The following is an 18,007-nucleotide window of genomic DNA, read 5'->3' as shown; positions in this document are numbered from 1 at the left end:
GGCCTGTGGATCGAGTTCCAGTCGGTCAGGTTTGAGGGCTGATTCCATTGTTGCGTTGTAGTTGATTAAATTGATGCGACCATCAATTCACTCGAGACAAGAGTAGAAATAAACTGTGGCTTTAATCAACTAGAACAGTGCCTGCCTGCGACTGATCCAATACTGAGAACCGCCTACAGGTCGACTGCTCTTTATACCTCCCTTCAAGGGGAGGAGCCATGGACGGAGCCCCTACAGGTCCCAACATGTTCCCCTATGGATAATGCCGTACAATGGCCCATAGGTGGAGCCCACAAGGGCAACAGCATAGCACAGATACAATGGTGGATTATTAGTATAATACATTCACCACACATATCAGCCGGCACACCATCGACAAGGGCGCATCAGGAATGTGGTGGAACACTCTCCACTTACTTGGACAAATGCAGCTCCAAAATAATTGACACTATCTTGGACAAAGCAGCCACATCATTGGTTCTGCATTCACCACATTCAATATTCACTCTCTCCATCCCCAGTCCACAGAGGCAGCGGAATGAACCATCTACAAGATGCACTGCAAGTTGTCAAGGCTCCTTGAACAGCACATTCCAAACCCTCTTCCACCTGGAATGTTAAGGGCAGCAGTGTGGCGACTTGGGGCTTTTCACAGTAACTTCATCGCAATGTTAATGTAAGCCTACTTATTACAATAAAGATTATTTACATTTACATTTAGATCTGTAGGAGCACAACTTATTTCTCGGCAGTGGGAGGTGAACGGCCATTCGCTAGCAACGGGAACCTGTTCCCGCCACTGTTCATGGAATTTCCCGTTGAAGATACCCCAAGCCACTGAGGAGCCTGTGGGTGGGGTTGCGCTGAGGAGCCTGTGGGTGGGGTTGCGCTGAGGAGCCTGTGGGTGGGGGTGTGCTGAGGAGCCTGTGGGTGGGGGTGCGCTGAGGAGCCTGTGGGTGGGGGGGTGTTGCTGATGGCCGGACAACCCCAGCCACGATCTGGTCGAAGGTCACGACTGGAAACATTTCTGTATTTCTCTCCACAGATGCTGCCAGATGTGCTGGGTATTCCTGGTATTCTCTGTGTTTATTTCATGGGGACCCCACCACCTGCAGGTTCCCCCCAAGCCCCATCTCATCCTTATTTGGAAATATATTGCTGTTCTTTCAGTGTCACTGCGTGAACATCTTGGAACTCCCTCCCTCCCTAACAGCACTGCGGATGTACCTACAACGATTCAAGAAGGCAGATCGTCACCAACTTCTCAAGGGCAATTAGGGATAGGTAATAAATGCTGGCTCTAGCAGCCGATATGGCCGCGAATTGCAGGTCGGTGGCTGCCCCGTGCAACATGGCGTCGACCGCGCGCGGACCCGACCTGTAAAAGAGTGTCCCCCGTTTGGCTGGCTCACACGCTCCGGACCACCCGGCAACAGTGCCCTCAGTCCCTGGCAAAGTCCCCCCTGCCCTTGGATCGTCCGTCCCCCGACTGTGGCGGCGCTGAGCTGAGTCCGCAGCCGCCACGTCGAGTTCCCGACGTGTGAGACCACACGCAACCAACACCGTCGGGAACTTGGCCGGTCGGGGGCAGATGATCGGGGTGGGGCCTCAGGCAACTCCTGCGGCCATCGATGCGGCGCGTAGCGTATTCTCTGAGTACGCTGCTTTGGAGGGGGTGGAGCATGGCGAAAGCGGCTCCGCCCCCGATTTCATCGTAAACAGGTATTCTCCGGCCGATCACTGAACGCGATTCCGGCTTTGCCGACCGCCCCACTTCAATATTGTGCATTTTAGGAAGATGTGGGGTGCTGAAAAATGCTACATAAATGTGAGTCTTTCTTTTTCACAATTCCTGAATGGCCAGCTGACTTTTCCGATTGTCTCAACGCATTCCCACTCAAAACCTTTCCCATTGTCTCAACGCATTCCCACTCAAAACCTTTCCCATTGTCTCCACGCATTCCCACTCAAAACCTTTCCCATTGTCTCAACGCATTCCCACTCAAAACCTTTCCCATTGTCTCAACGCATTCCCACTCAAAACCTTTCCCATTGTCTCCACGCATTCCCACTCAAAACCTTTCCCATTGTCTCAACGCATTCCCACTCAAAACCTTTCCCATTGTCTCCACGCATTCCCACTCAAAACCTTTCCCATTGTCTCCACGCATTCCCACTCAAAACCTTTCCCATTGTCTCCACGCATTCCCACTCAAAACCTTTCCCATTGTCTCCACGCATTCCCACTCAAAACCTTTCCCATTGTCTCAACGCATTCCCACGCAAAACCTTTCCCATTGTCTCAACGCATTCCCACGCAAAACCTTTCCCATTGTCTCAACGCATTCCCACTCAAAACCTTTCCCATTGTCTCCACGCATTCCCACTCAAAACCTTTCACATTGTCTCCACGCATTCCCACTCAAAACCTTTCCCATTGTCTCCACGCACTCCCACTCAAAACCTTTCCCATTGTCTCCACGCATTCCCACTCAAAACCTTTCCCATTGTCTCAACGCATTCCCACTCAAAACCTTTCCCATTGTCTCCACGCATTCCCACTCAAAACCTTTCCCATTGTCTCCACGCATTCCCACTCAAAACCTTTCCCATTGTCTCAACGCATTCCCACTCAAAACCTTTCCCATTGTCTCCACGCATTCCCACTCAAAACCTTTCCCATTGTCTCAACGCATTCCCACTCAAAACCTTTCCCATTGTCTCCACGCATTCCCACTCAAAACCTTTCCCATTGTCTCCACGCATTCCCACTCAAAACCTTTCCCATTGTCTCCACGCATTCCCACTCAAAACCTTTCCCATTGTCTCCACGCATTCCCACTCAAAACATTTCCCATTGTCTCAACGCATTCCCACGCAAAACCTTTCCCATTGTCTCCACGCATTCCCACTCAAAACCTTTCCCATTGTCTCAACGCATTCCCACTCAAAACCTTTCCCATTGTCTCCACGCATTCCCACTCAAAACCTTTCCCATTGTCTCAACGCATTCCCACTCAAAACCTTTCACATTGTCTCCACGCATTCCCACTCAAAACCTTTCCCATTGTCTCCACGCATTCCCACTCAAAACCTTTCCCATTGTCTCCACGCATTCCCACTCAAAACCTTTCCCATTGTCTCCACGCATTCCCACTCAAAACCTTTCCCATTGTCTCCACGCATTCCCACTCAAAACCTTTCCCATTGTCTCAACGCATTCCCACTCAAAACCTTTCCCATTGTCTCAATGCATTCCCACTCAAAACCTTTCACATTGTCTCCACGCATTCCCACTCAAAACCTTTCCCATTGTCTCCACGCATTCCCACTCAAAACCTTTCCCATTGTCTCAACGCATTCCCACTCAAAACCTTTCCCATTGTCTCCACGCATTCCCACTCAAAACCTTTCCCATTGTCTCAACGCATTCCCACTCAAAACCTTTCCCATTGTCTCCACGCATTCCCACTCAAAACCTTTCCCATTGTCTCAACGCATTCCCACTCAAAACCTTTCCCATTGTCTCAACGCATTCCCACTCAAAACCTTTCCCATTGTCTCAACGCATTCCCACTCAAAACCTTTCCCATTGTCTCCACGCATTCCCACTCAAAACCTTTCCCATTGTCTCCACGCATTCCCACTCAAAACCTTTCCCATTGTCTCCACGCACTCCCACTCAAAACCTTTCCCATTGTCTCAACGCATTCCCACTCAAAACCTTTCCCATTGTCTCAACGCATTCCCACTCAAAACCTTTCCCATTGTCTCCACGCATTCCCACTCAAAACCTTTCCCATTGTCTCCACGCATTCCCACTCAAAACCTTTCCCATTGTCTCAACGCATTCCCACTCAAAACCTTTCCCATTGTCTCCACGCATTCCCACTCAAAACCTTTCCCATTGTCTCAACGCATTCCCACTCAAAACCTTTCCCATTGTCTCCACGCATTCCCACTTAAAACCTTTCCCATTGTCTCAACGCATTCCCACTCAAAACCTTTCCCATTGTCTCAACGCATTCCCACTCAAAACCTTTCCCATTGTCTCCACGCATTCCCACTCAAAACCTTTCCCATTGTCTCCACGCACTCCCACTCAAAACCTTTCCCATTGTCTCAACGCATTCCCACTCAAAACCTTTCCCATTGTCTCAACGCATTCCCACTCAAAACCTTTCCCATTGTCTCCACGCATTCCCACTCAAAACCTTTCCCATTGTCTCAACGCATTCCCACTCAAAACCTTTCCCATTGTCTCCACGCATTCCCACTCAAAACCTTTCCCATTGTCTCCACGCATTCCTACTCAAAACCTTTCCCATTGTCTCCACGCATTCCCACTCAAAACCTTTCCCATTGTCTCCACGCATTCCCACTCAAAACCTTTCCCATTGTCTCAACGCATTCCCACGCAAAACCTTTCCCATTGTCTCAACGCATTCCCACGCAAAACCTTTCCCATTGTCTCAACGCATTCCCACTCAAAACCTTTCCCATTGTCTCCACGCATTCCCACTCAAAACCTTTCACATTGTCTCCACGCATTCCCACTCAAAACCTTTCCCATTGTCTCCACGCACTCCCACTCAAAACCTTTCCCATTGTCTCCACGCATTCCCACTCAAAACCTTTCCCATTGTCTCAACGCATTCCCACTCAAAACCTTTCCCATTGTCTCCACGCATTCCCACTCAAAACCTTTCCCATTGTCTCCACGCATTCCCACTCAAAACCTTTCCCATTGTCTCAACGCATTCCCACTCAAAACCTTTCCCATTGTCTCCACGCATTCCCACTCAAAACCTTTCCCATTGTCTCAACGCATTCCCACTCAAAACCTTTCCCATTGTCTCCACGCATTCCCACTCAAAACCTTTCCCATTGTCTCCACGCATTCCCACTCAAAACCTTTCCCATTGTCTCCACGCATTCCCACTCAAAACCTTTCCCATTGTCTCCACGCATTCCCACTCAAAACATTTCCCATTGTCTCAACGCATTCCCACGCAAAACCTTTCCCATTGTCTCCACGCATTCCCACTCAAAACCTTTCCCATTGTCTCAACGCATTCCCACTCAAAACCTTTCCCATTGTCTCCACGCATTCCCACTCAAAACCTTTCCCATTGTCTCAACGCATTCCCACTCAAAACCTTTCACATTGTCTCCACGCATTCCCACTCAAAACCTTTCCCATTGTCTCCACGCATTCCCACTCAAAACCTTTCCCATTGTCTCCACGCATTCCCACTCAAAACCTTTCCCATTGTCTCCACGCATTCCCACTCAAAACCTTTCCCATTGTCTCCACGCATTCCCACTCAAAACCTTTCCCATTGTCTCAACGCATTCCCACTCAAAACCTTTCCCATTGTCTCAATGCATTCCCACTCAAAACCTTTCACATTGTCTCCACGCATTCCCACTCAAAACCTTTCCCATTGTCTCCACGCATTCCCACTCAAAACCTTTCCCATTGTCTCAACGCATTCCCACTCAAAACCTTTCCCATTGTCTCCACGCATTCCCACTCAAAACCTTTCCCATTGTCTCAACGCATTCCCACTCAAAACCTTTCCCATTGTCTCCACGCATTCCCACTCAAAACCTTTCCCATTGTCTCAACGCATTCCCACTCAAAACCTTTCCCATTGTCTCCACGCATTCCCACTCAAAACCTTTCCCATTGTCTCAACGCATTCCCACTCAAAACCTTTCCCATTGTCTCCACGCATTCCCACTCAAAACCTTTCCCATTGTCTCCACGCATTCCCAGTCAAAACCTTTCCCATTGTCTCAACGCATTCCCACTCAAAACCTTTCCCATTGTCTCCACGCATTCCCACTCAAAACCTTTCCCATTGTCTCAACGCATTCCCACTCAAAACCTTTCCCATTGTCTCCACGCATTCTCACTCAAAACCTTTCCCATTGTCTCCACGCATTCCCACTCAAAACCTTTTCCGATTGTCTCAACGCATTCCCACTCAAAACCTTTCCCATTGTCTCCACGCATTCTCACTCAAAACCTTTCCCATTGTCTCCACGCATTCCCACTCAAAACCTTTCCCATTGTCTCCACGCATTCCCACTCAAAACCTTTCCCATTGTCTCAACGCATTCCCACTCAAAACCTTTCCCATTGTCTCCACGCATTCCCACTCAAAACCTTTCCCATTGTCTCCACGCATTCCCACTCAAAACCTTTCCCATTGTCTCCACGCATTCCCACTCAAAACCTTTCCCATTGTCTCCACGCATTCTCACTCAAAACCTTTCCCATTGTCTCAACGCATTCCCACGCAAAACCTTTCCCATTGTCTCAACGCATTCCCACTCAAAACCTTTCCCATTGTCTCCACGCATTCCCACTCAAAACCTTTCCCATTGTCTCCACGCATTCCCACTCAAAACCTTTCCCATTGTCTCAACGCATTCCCACGCAAAACCTTTCCCATTGTCTCAACGCATTCCCACTCAAAACCTTTCCCATTGTCTCCACGCATTCCCAGTCAAAACCTTTCCCATTGTCTCAACGCATTCCCACTCAAAACCTTTCCCATTGTCTCCACGCATTCCCACTCAAAACCTTTCCCATTGTCTCAACGCATTCCCACTCAAAACCTTTCCCATTGTCTCCACGCATTCTCACTCAAAACCTTTCCCATTGTCTCCACGCATTCCCACTCAAAACCTTTTCCGATTGTCTCAACGCATTCCCACTCAAAACCTTTCCCATTGTCTCCACGCATTCTCACTCAAAACCTTTCCCATTGTCTCCACGCATTCCCACTCAAAACCTTTCCCATTGTCTCAACGCATTCCCACTCAAAACCTTTCCCATTGTCTCCACGCATTCCCACGCAAATCAGCTTTGCCAGTCAGCCAGGAAGCTGTATGTAGCAATATAGAACCCAGGAAACATTTTTGCACCAGCTAAACTGATGGTACCCTTAAGTTGCCAAATGACCCAATGGGGCTGGTTTAGCACAGTGGGCTGAACAGCTGGCTTGTAATGAAGAACAAGGCCAGCAGCGCGGGTTCAATTCCTGTGCCGGCCTTCCCGAACAGGCGCCGGAATGCGGCGACTAGGGGCTTTTCACAGTAACTTCATTGAAGCTTACTTGTGACAATAAGCGATTTTAATTTTATTTTTTTATTTATATTGTGGCTACTTCATGTCAGTGAAATGAATCGCTCAGACTGGCGCTTTCTGCACAACTTGTGAAGGCCTCTGAAATTTGCTACGACGCGTGTTCTGGTGGTCAACACTCTCCAATAAAGGAGCTATTATATACTTTGTAATTAATCCCCACTAAACTGTTATATTATGTGGAGATATTTCTTCAGTATGATCCTCTGACCCCCCGCCCATTTGTTCTTCACCTGTTCATTTTTGTACAGCCACAGGATGTTATTGTTGAGAGCAGCAAACATTTTCGATTTGCATCCCTTCATCTCCAAGGAGCCAGACTTCTGGCAGAATATCATCGATGCAGTCCGGCGAGGAGAGGAGAAGCGATGATCCTGGATCGCTTTCTGCAAGTGTGCACACCACTCATTCCTCTGAACTGAAATATGTAAAGACAGTCAGACAATAACTTTTTATTTGTATAATACTTGAAAAGTAATAAAGTATTCCCAGGCACTTCACACAAACATCACAAAGTACAGAAGGAGATGGTAAGTCAGATGACCAGAAGTTTAGCCAAAGGAGCATCTTTTAAGGAGAGTCTTTGATGGGGAAAGAGTCAGAGAGGTTCGGAGGTTTCGGGAGCGTATTCCAGAGGTTGGGAATTCAGCAGCTGATATGGAGGAATTAAAATCGGTGATGCACAGCCAGCCGCAATTAGTTCAGCACAGAGAGAGTGTGGAGATATTCCAGAGACAGAAGACAAAATAGAATCACATAAATCCCGACAGTGCAGAAGGCCATTCGGCCCATCGAGTCTGCGCCAAGCCTCTGAAATAGCACCCTCCCAGATCCAGTCCCCCTACCCTATTACCGTAACCCCAATTAACCTTTGGTCACTTTCGGGGCAATTTAGCGTGGCCAATCCGAATCCCAGTGCAGAGTTTGGAGTTGTGAGGTTGTTGCTGTGGTGGAGAGTGTCTGCTGCTCTCTCTCTCTCTCTGTCTCTCTCTCTGTCTGAGCCTTTGGCACTGTGTCTTTCTCTCTCTCTCTCGCTCTCTCTCTGTCTCTCTCTCTCTCTGTCTCTCTCTCTCTCTCTCTGTCTCTCTCTCTCTCTGTCTCTCTCTCTGTCTCTCTCTCTCTCTCGCTGTCTCTCTCTCTCTCTCTCTGTCTCACTCTCTGTCTGAGTCTCTGTCACTGTGTCTCTCTCTCTCTCTGTCTCTCTCGCGGTCTCTCTCTCTGTCTCTCTCTCGCTGTCTCTCTCTCTCTCTCTGTCTCGCTCTCTCTCGCCCTCTCTCTGTGTCTCTGTCACTGTGTCTCTGTCTCTCTGTCTCTCTCTCTGTCTCTGTCACTGTGTCTCGCTCTCTGTCTCTCTGTGTCTATGTCACTGTGTGTCTCTCTCTCTCTCTGTCTATCTCTCTCTGTCTCTTTTTGTCTCTCTCTGTGATGAACGGTTACTGTTACACTGTACCCTTGTCATCATGTAAGGTGATGTCCCCTTTAAGACCGGGCTTGGAACCCTGGGGACTCCGCCTCCGGCTCCGCCCATCTGAGAGCCGTATATAAGGGGCCGCCTTGTGGGTGGCGTAGCTGTTAGCACACGTCTCGGCTCTAGTTTATTAAAGCCTTCTTTACCGTTTACTCTCTAAGCGTCGTTATTGAGGATACTACAATTTAATAAACTAAACTACATCAGGATGGACGCAGGCCTAAAACCAGAGAAGCTCAACCTGGAAGCACGGACACCGGAAGCAAAGGAAATTTTTAAATACTGGCTCCGATGCTTCAAGGCCTACCTGGACTCCTCAGAGACTCCCATCCTGGGGCCGCGCAAGCTGCGTCTACTCCACGCCCGGGTGAATCACAGAATCTCGCCACGCTCGAAAAGGCGACGACTTATGAAGAGGCGGTCGAGCTACTCGGCAAGCGGTTCGTCAAGCCTATCAATGAGGTGCACGCCCGGCATCTGCTCTCTACCTGCCGGCAGCGCTCGGGGGAATCGCTAGACGAATTCATCGAAAAACTCACTGCGTTTTCCAGGGACTGTGACCACAAGGATGTGACAGGGGAAGTCCATATGAACCTGCACATCAGAGACGCTTTCGTGTCCGGCATCCGCTCGACCTACATCTGGCAGCGGCTGCTCGAAAATGGGACAAAAGACCTCCAGGACACGCTAACGCTTGCCTCCTCGCTGGAGGTGGCCCGACATAACTTCGGTACGTACCCCGCGGACTCTGCGAGCCCCCACCGGACTTCCTCAGACTCAGCCATATTACAGGCCTGCGCCATGCGGCGACCCGCTCATCATGGGGGCACCATTCTACTTCTGCGGGCAGGGCCAACACCCACGCCCACGCTGCCCAGCCCGCTCTGCGATCTGCAGCGACTGCGGGAAGAAGGGGCATTTTGCTAGGATCTGCCTGGTCAGACCCAGGGACCAGAAGAACAAAGAACAGCCGGCCCGAAAATCCGGCTCTCAGGCCCGCAGGCAATGCTGCTACGCACCGACCCAACACGCCCCCTTCTGACGCGTCATCAGCCTCGTGCGAATCATGGGAGCGGCCATCTTGTTGGTGGCCATCTTCTCGACCCGACACGTGCGACCGACGGCGGCGGCCATTTTACGAGTCCGACTCGCCTGAGGACTCCGACTACCCGCGAGTGGGAGCGATCACCCTCGACCAAACTCGGCCAAAACACTTGCAGAACTCTATGATGCAGGTCCAGGTCAACGGGCACGACACTGCATGCCTCTTCGACTCCAGGAGCACGGAGAGCTTTATCCACCCTGAAACGGTAAGGCGCTGCTCCCTACTCACCCATCCCGCATCCCAAACCATAGCCCTCAAATCTGGGTCCCACTCGGTACAAATCACGGGGTACTGTATTGCGGATCTCTCGATCCAGGGCGTCAAGTACACCCGTTTCAAATTTTATATCCTCCCTCACCTCTGTGCCCCCCTGCTGCTCGGACTGGATTTCCAGTGGAGCCACCGAAGCCTGACACTGAAGTTCGGCGGACCCTTGCCCCCCCTCACGGTGTGCAGCCTTGCGACACTGAAAGTCGCACCCCCCTCGCTATTCGCGAACCTCACTCCCGACTGTAAGCCCGTCACCACCAGGAGCCGGCGCTACAGTGCCCAAGATATGGCTTTTATCAAGTCAGAGGTCCAGCGTTTACTGGGAGAGGGGGTCATCGAGGCTAGCAACAGCCCTTGGAGAGCACAAGTGGTGGTAGTCCGGTCCGGGGAGAAGAAACGGATGGTCGTCGATTATAGCCAGACCATAAACCGATTCACGCAGCTTGATGCGTATCCCCTTCCTCGCATCGCGGAAATGGTAAATCGGATCGCCCAATACCGAGTCTTTTCCACAGTCGACCTCAAATCTGCCTACCACCAGCTCCCCATCGACCAAAAGACCGCCCCTATACTGCCTTCGAAGCAGCCGGCCAGCTCTTCCACTTCCTCAGGGTCCCCTTCGGCGTCACAAATGGGGTCTCCGTCTTTCAAAGGGCGATGGACCAAATGGTGGACCAGTACGGTTTGCGGGCTACATACCCGTACTTGGACAATGTCACCATCTGCGGCCATGATCAGCAGGACCATGACGCAATCCTCGAAAAGTTCCTCCAGACCGCCCGAGCCCTTAACCTGACCTATAATGAGGAAAAATGCGTTTTCCACACCACCCGGCTGGCCATCCTCGGCTATGTCGTGGAAAACGGGGTCCTAGGTCTCGACCCCGACCGTATGCGCCCCCTTAAGGAACTCCCCCTCCTCCGCAGCCTCAAGGCCGTCAAACGGTGCTTGGGGCTCTTCTCCTACTACACCCAGTGGGTCCCCAAGTATGCAGACAAAGCCCGCCCACTCATAAAGACCACCACTTTTCCCCTCTCGGCTCAGGCTCGATTGGCCTTCAACCGCATCAAGGCCGATATCGTCAAGGCCGCTATGCGCACGGTGGATGAAACCATCCCTTTTCAGGTAGAGAGCGATGCATCAGACATCGCGCTGGCTGCTACCCTCAATCAGGAAGGCAGACCAGTAGCGTTCTTCTCCCGAACCCTCACTGCCTCCGAGGTTCGACACTCTGCAGTCGAGAAGATGGCACCAGCCATTGTGGAGGCTGTGCGGCGCTAGAGGCACTACCTCGCTGGTAGGAGGTTCACCCTCGTCACCGACCAATGGTCAGTCGCTCACCGTTATCGATGAGTTCTCCTGCTTCCCATTCGCCATTCCCTGCCCCGACATGACCTCAGCCACGGTGATTAAGGCACTGCACAGCATCTTCACCCTGTTCGGTTTCCCCGCTTATATCCACAGCGACCGGGGTACATCGTTCATGAGCGATGAACTGCGTCAGTATCTGTTCAGCAAAGGCATCGCCTCGAGCAGAACGACCAGCTATAACCCACGGGGAAACGGGTAGGTGGAGAGGGAGAACGCAACAGTGTGGAAGGCTGCCCTTCTGGCCCTACGGTCAAGAAGTCTCCCAACTACCCGCTGGCAGGAGGTCCTGCCCGATGCCCTACACTCCATTAGGTCACTCCTCTGCACGGCCACGAATGAGACCCCTCACAACCGATTGTTTCTCTTCCCCAGGAAGTCTACCTCCGGGGTCTCGCTTCCACCTTGGCTGATGGCTCTGGGACCTGTTCTTCTCCGGAGGCACACGAGGAGCCATAAAACGGACCCCCTGGTCAAGAAGGTCCGATTACTCCACGCCAACCCCAGTTACGCCTGTGTCGAGTACCCCGACGGCAGGCAAGATACGGTTTCCCTCCGGGACCTGGCACCCGCTGGATCCCCCACTACAGACGCCCCTTACCGCGCCGCTCCCCTGCAGGACCCGGCACCCCCTACAACACACCCCCTCCCGGCCCCACTCCCCGTTGGTGAGCACCTACCGCGCGCGCCCCCTCGCGCTCCCCCTTTACACACCCCGCCGCCGCCGGCACCATTACCCCCGGCCCCGCCTATTCTCCCTGTGCCCCGTTCCTCTGCCCCGACCCGGACCGAAGCTCCGACTGCCGTGCTCCCGGATGTACCCTCAACCAAGACGCCAGTGCCCGAACTGAGGACGTCGATGAGGACGATCCGGCGACCAAGGCGGATGGACCTATGATGGCACTTCACCCCCGCCGGACTCTTTTTTAAACAGGGGGTGAATGTGATTAATGGTTACTGTAACACTGTACCCTTGTCATCATGTAAGGTGATGTCCCCTTTAAGACCGGGCTTGGAACCCTGGGGAACTCCGCCTCCGGCTCCGCCCATCTGGGAGCCGTATATAAGGGGCCGCCTTGTGGGCGGCGTAGCTGTTAGCACATGTCTCGGCACCAGTCTAGTTCTTAGTTTATTAAAGCCTTCTTTACCATTTACACTCTAACCGTCGTTATTGAGGGTACCACACTCTCTCTGTGTGTCTCTCTCCCTGTCTCTATCTCTCTCTCTCTTTCCGTCTCTTTCTCTCTCTCTCTCTCTGTCTCTCTCTCTCTCACTCTCTCTCTCCCTTTGTCTCTTTCTTTCTGTCTCTCTCTCTGCCTCTCTCTCTCTCTCTGCCTCTCTCTCTGCCTCTCTCTCTCTCTGCCTCTCTCCCTGTCTCTCTCTCTGCCTCTCTCTCTCTCTGCCTCTCTCTCTGTCTCTGTCTCTCTCTCTCTGACTCTCACTCTCTCTCTCCCTTTGTCTCTTTCTTTCTGTCTCTCTCTCTCTCTCTGTCTGTCTCTCTCTCTCTCTCTCTGTCTCTCTCTGTGTCTCTGTTACTGTGTCTCTCTCTGTCTCTCTCTCTCGCGCTCCCTGTGTCTCTCTCTCTGTCACCCTCTTTGTCTCTCTCTCTCTCTGTCTCTGTCACTGTGTCTCTGTGTCTCTCTCTCTCTGTCTCTCTCTGCCTCTGTCACTGTGTCTCTCTCTCTCGCTCTCCCTGTGTCTCTCTCTCTGTCTCCCTCTCTGTCTCTCTCTCTCTCTCTGTCTCTCTCTCTCGCTCTCCCTGTGTCTCTCTCTCTGTCTCCCTCTTTGTCTCTCTCTCTCACTGTCTCTGTCACTGTGTCTCTCTCTCTAGCTCTCCCTGTGTCTCTCTCTCTGTCTCCTTCTCTGTCTCTCTCTCTCTCTCTGTCTCCCTCTCTGTCTCTCTCTCTCTCTCTCACTCTCACTCTCACTCTCCCTTTGTCTCTTTCTTTCTGTCTCTCTCTCTCTCTCTGTCTCCCTCTCTGTCTCTCTCTCTCTGTCTCTCTCTCTCTCACTCTCACTCTTTCTCTCCCTTTGTCTCTTTCTTTCTGTCTCTCTCTCTCTGTCTCTGTCTCTTTCTCGCTGTCTCTCTCTGTCTCTCTCTGTCTCTCTCTCTCTCTGTCTCTCTCTCTCTCTCTGTCTCTGTCTCTCTCTCACTCTCTTTCTGTCTCTCTCTGCCTCTGTGTCTCTCTCTCTCTGTCTCTCTCTCTCGCTCTCCCTGTGTCTCTCTCTCTGTCTCTCTCTTTGTCTCTCTCGCTCTGTGTCTCTGTCGCTGTGTCTCTCTCTCTCTGTCTCTCTCTCTCTCTCTGTCTCTATCTCTCTCTCTGACTCTCTCTGTCTCTCTCTCTGCCTCTCTCTCTCTCTCTCTGCCTCTCTCTCTGTCTGTCTCTCTCTCTGTCTCTCTCTCTCTCTGCCCCTCTCTCTCTCTCTCTGTCTCTCTCTCTCTCTGTCTCTCTCTATCTCACTCTCACTCTCTCTCACCCTTTGTCTCTTTCCTTCTGTCTCTATCTCTCTCTCTCTCTGTCTCTGTCCCTGTGTCTCCCTCTTTCTGTCTGTCTCTCTCTCTCTCTCTCTCTCTCTGTCACTCTCTGTCTCTCTCTCTCTCTGACTCTCTCTGTCTCTCTCTCTCTCTGACTCTCTCTGTCTCTCTCCCTTTGTCTCTTTCTTTCTGTCTGTCTCTCTCTCTGTGTCTCTCTCTCTGTCTCTGTCTCTCTCTCTCTGTCTCTCTCTCTCTGTCTCTGTCACTGTGTCTCTCTCTGTCTCTCTCTGCCTCTGTCACTGTGTCTCTCTCTCTCTGTCTCTCTCTCTTGCTCTCCCTGTGTCTCTCTCTCTGTCTCCCTCTTTGTCTCTCTTTCTCTCTGTCTCTGTCACTGTGTCTCTGTCACTGTGTCTCTCTCTGTCTCTCTCTCTCGCTCTCCCTGTGTCTCTCTCTCTGCCTCCCTCTCTGTCTCTCTCTCTCTCTCTCTCTGTCTCCCTCTCTGTCTCTCTCTCTCTCTCTCTCACTCTCACTCTTTCTCTCCCTTTGTCTCTTTCTTTCTGTCTCTCTCTCTCTGTCTCTGTCTCTTTCTTGCTGTCTCTCTCTGTCCCTCTCTCTCTCTCTGTCTCTCTCTCTGTCTCTCTCTCTCTCTGTCTCTCTCTGCCTCTGTTACTGTGTCTCTCTTTCTCTGTCTCTCTCTCTCGCTCTCCCTGTGTGTCTCTCTCTGTCTCTCTCTTTGTCTCTCTCGCTCTGTGTCTCTGTCGCTGAGTCTCTCTCTCTCTGTCTCTCTCTCTGTCTCTCTCCCTGTCTCTCTCTCTCTCTCTGTCTCTCGCTCTGCCTCTCTCTCTCTCTCTCTGCCTCTCTCTTTCTGTCTCTCTCTTTCTGTCTCTCTCGCTGTCTCTCTCTCTCTGTCTCTCTCTCTCTCTCTGTCTCTCTCTCTCAGCCTCTCTCTCCCTCTCCCTCTCTGTGTCTCTGTCACTGTGTCTCTCTCTGTCTCTGTCACTGTCTCTCTCTCTCTCTGTCTCTGTCACTGTGTCTCTCTCTTTCTGTCTCTCTCTCTCTGACTCTCTCTGTCTCTCTCTCTCTCTGCCCCCCTCTCTCTCTCTCTGTCTCTCTCTCTCTCTCTGTCTCTCTCTCTCTCACTCTCACTCTCTCTCACCCTTTGTCTCTTTCTTTCTGTCTCTCTCTCTCTGTCTCTCTCTGTCTCTGTCACTGTGTCTCTCTCTTTCTGTCTCTCTCTCTCTGTCACTCTCTGTCTCTCTCTCTCTCTGTCTCTCTCTCTCTCTCTCTGCCTCTCTCTCTCTCTGTCTCTCTCACTGTCTCTCTCTGACTCTCTCTCTCTCTGTCTCTCTTTCTTTCTGTCTCGCTCTCTCGGTCTCTCTCTCTTTGTCTCTGTCTTTCTCTCTCTGTCTCTCTCTCTCTGTCTCTGTCTCTGTCTGTCTCTCTCTCTGTGATGAACGGTTACTGCCTTATCATCATGTCAGGTGATGTCCCCTTTAAGACCGGGCTTGGAACCCTGGGGACTCCGCCTCTGGCTCCGCCCATCTGGGAGCCATACATAAAGGCTGCCTCATGGTCAGTATAGCAGTCAGCTCTCGTCCAAATCTGTAGCATAGTTATTGGTCTAATAAAGCCTTCTTTACAGTTTAATCTCTGAGCATCATTATTGAGGGTACCTCAATTTATTAGACTAAACTAGATTCAGGATGGACGCAGGCCTAAAACCAGAGAAGCTCAATCTGGAAGCACGAACGCTGGAGGCAAAAGAAATTTTTAAATACTGGCTGCGGTGCTTCGAGGCCTACCTGGACTCCGCAGAGACTCCCATCCTGGGGCCACGCAAGCTGCGTCTACTCCACGCCCGGGTGAGTCACAGAATCTCCGCCACGCTCGAAAAGGCGACGATTTATGAGGAAGCGATTGAGTTGCTCCGCAAGCGGTTTGTCAAACCCGTCAATGAGGTGCACGCCCGGCATCTGCTCTCTACCTGCCGGCAGCGCTCGGGGGAATCGCTCGACGAGTTTGTTGAGAAACTCACCGCGCTGGCCAGGGACTGTGACCATCAGGATGTGACAGGGGAAGTCCATATGAACCTGCACATCAGAGATTCTTTCGTGTCCGGCATCCGCTCGACCTACATCTGGCAGCGACTGCTCGAAAACGGGGCAAAAGACCTCCAGGAGACGCTAACGCTCACCTCCTCGCTGGAGGTGGCCCGACACAACTTGGGTACGTACCCCGCGGACTCTGCCAGCCCCCCCCGGACTTCCTCAGACTCGCCCGTATTACAGGCCTGCGCCACGCGGCGACCCGCTCACCATGGGGGCACACCTTGCTACTTCTGCGGGCAGGGCCAGCACCCACGCCCACGCTGCCCAGCCCGCTCCGCGATCTGCAGCGACTGCGGGAAGAAAGGGCACTTTGCGAGGGTCTGCCTGGCCAGACCCAGGGGCCAGAAAAACAAAGAACAGCCGGCCCGAAAATCGGGCTCCCAGGCCCGCAGGCCTCGCAATGCTGCTGCGCACCGACCCGACACGTCCTCTTCTGATGCGTCATCAGCCTCGTGCGAATCATGGGAGCGGCCATCTGGTCGGCGGCCACCTTCTCGACACGACACGTGCGACCGACGGCAGCGGCCATTTTACGACTCCGACTACCCGCGACTGGGTGCGATTACCCTCGATCAAACTCGGCCAAAACACCTGCAGAACTCCATGATGCAGGTCCAGGTCAACGGGCACGACACTGCATGCCTCTTCGACTCCGGGAGCACGGAGAGCTTTATCCACCCTGAAACGGTAAGGCGCTGCTCCCTACGCACCCATCCCACATCCCAAACCATAGCCCTCGCATCTGGGTCCCACTCGGTACAAATCACGGGGTACTGTATTGCGGATCTCTCGATCCAGAGTACCAAATACACCCGTTTCAAATTTTATATCCTCCCTCACCTCTGTGCCCCCCTGCTCCTCGGACTGGATTTCCAGTGCAGCCACCGAAGCCTGACACTGAAGTTCGGCGGACTCTTGCCCCCCCTCACGGTGTGCTGCCTTGCGACACTGAAAGTCGCACCCCCCTCGCTATTCGCTAACCTCACTCCTGACTGTAAGCCCGTCGCCACCAGGAGCCGGCGCTACAGTGCCCAAGATATGGCTTTTATCAAGTCAGAGGTCCAGCGTTTACTGGGAGAGGGGGTCATCGAGGCTAGCAACAGCCCTTGGAGAGCACAAGTGGTGGTAGGCCGGTCTGGGGAGAAGAAACGGATGGTCGTGGATTATAGCCAGACCATAAACCGATTCATGCAGCTCGATGCGTACCCCCTTCCTCGCATCGCGGAAATGGTAAATCGGATCGCCCAATACCGAGTCTTTTCCACAGTCGACCTCAAATCTGCCTACCACCAGCTCCCCATCGACCAAAAGACCGCCCCTATACTGCCTTCGAAGCAGCCGGCCGGCTCTTCCACTTCCTCAGGGTCCCCTTTGGTGTCACAAATGGGGTCTCCGTCTTTCAAAGGGCGATGGACCAAATGGTGGACCAGTACGGTTTGCGGGCTACATACCCGTACTTGGACAATGTCACCATCTGCGGCCATGATCAGCAGGCTCGTCCATTTCATCAAGTCCCGCAACCTACCTTACTCAACCAAGGAGGTCAAGGCCATGGTCAGGGCCTGCCAGGTCTATGCGGAGTGCAAACCGCACTTCTATCGGCCAGACAAGGTTCGGCTCGTGAAGGCCTCGGGCCCCTTTGAGCGACTGAGCGTGGACTTCAAGGGGCCCCTCCCGTCCACCAACCGTTATGCCTATTTCCTCACCGTGATCGATGAGTTCTCCCGTTTCCCATTCGCCATTCCCTGCACCGACATGACCTCAGCCACGGTGATTAAGGCACTGCACAGCATCTTCACCCTGTTCGGTTTCCCTGCTTATATCCACAGCGACCGGGGTACATCGTTCATGAGCGATGAACTGCGTCAGTATCTGCTCAGCAAAGGCATCGCCTCGAGCAGAACGACCAGCTATAACCCACGGGGAAACGGGCAGGTGGAGAGGGAGAACGCGACCGTGTGGAAGGCTGTCCTTCTGGCCCTGCGGTCGAGAAATCTCCCAACCACCCGCTGGCAGGAGGTCCTACCCGATGCCCTACACTCCATTAGGTCAC

General features: G+C 52.4%; 1 protein-coding gene across 5 annotated transcripts in view; it reads right to left on the bottom strand.

Moving 5' to 3' along the window:
- The window catches only part of arap3 (ArfGAP with RhoGAP domain, ankyrin repeat and PH domain 3), an 806,627-nt gene that overhangs the window by 424,653 nt on the left and 363,967 nt on the right, over positions 1 to 18,007 (bottom strand). For all 5 annotated transcript variants that reach the window (XM_072512821.1, XM_072512820.1, XM_072512825.1 and 2 more), the window contains one exon: positions 7,393 to 7,577. In XM_072512821.1, coding sequence (XP_072368922.1) covers positions 7,393 to 7,577 — 185 coding nt within the window. The remainder of the gene's footprint in view (positions 1 to 7,392; positions 7,578 to 18,007) is intronic.

This window comes from Scyliorhinus torazame, chromosome 7, assembly GCF_047496885.1.
Source record: "Scyliorhinus torazame isolate Kashiwa2021f chromosome 7, sScyTor2.1, whole genome shotgun sequence".
In the NCBI taxonomy this organism is placed as follows: domain Eukaryota; kingdom Metazoa; phylum Chordata; class Chondrichthyes; order Carcharhiniformes; family Scyliorhinidae; genus Scyliorhinus; species Scyliorhinus torazame.
This window is presented reverse-complemented; position numbering and strand designations above follow the sequence as displayed.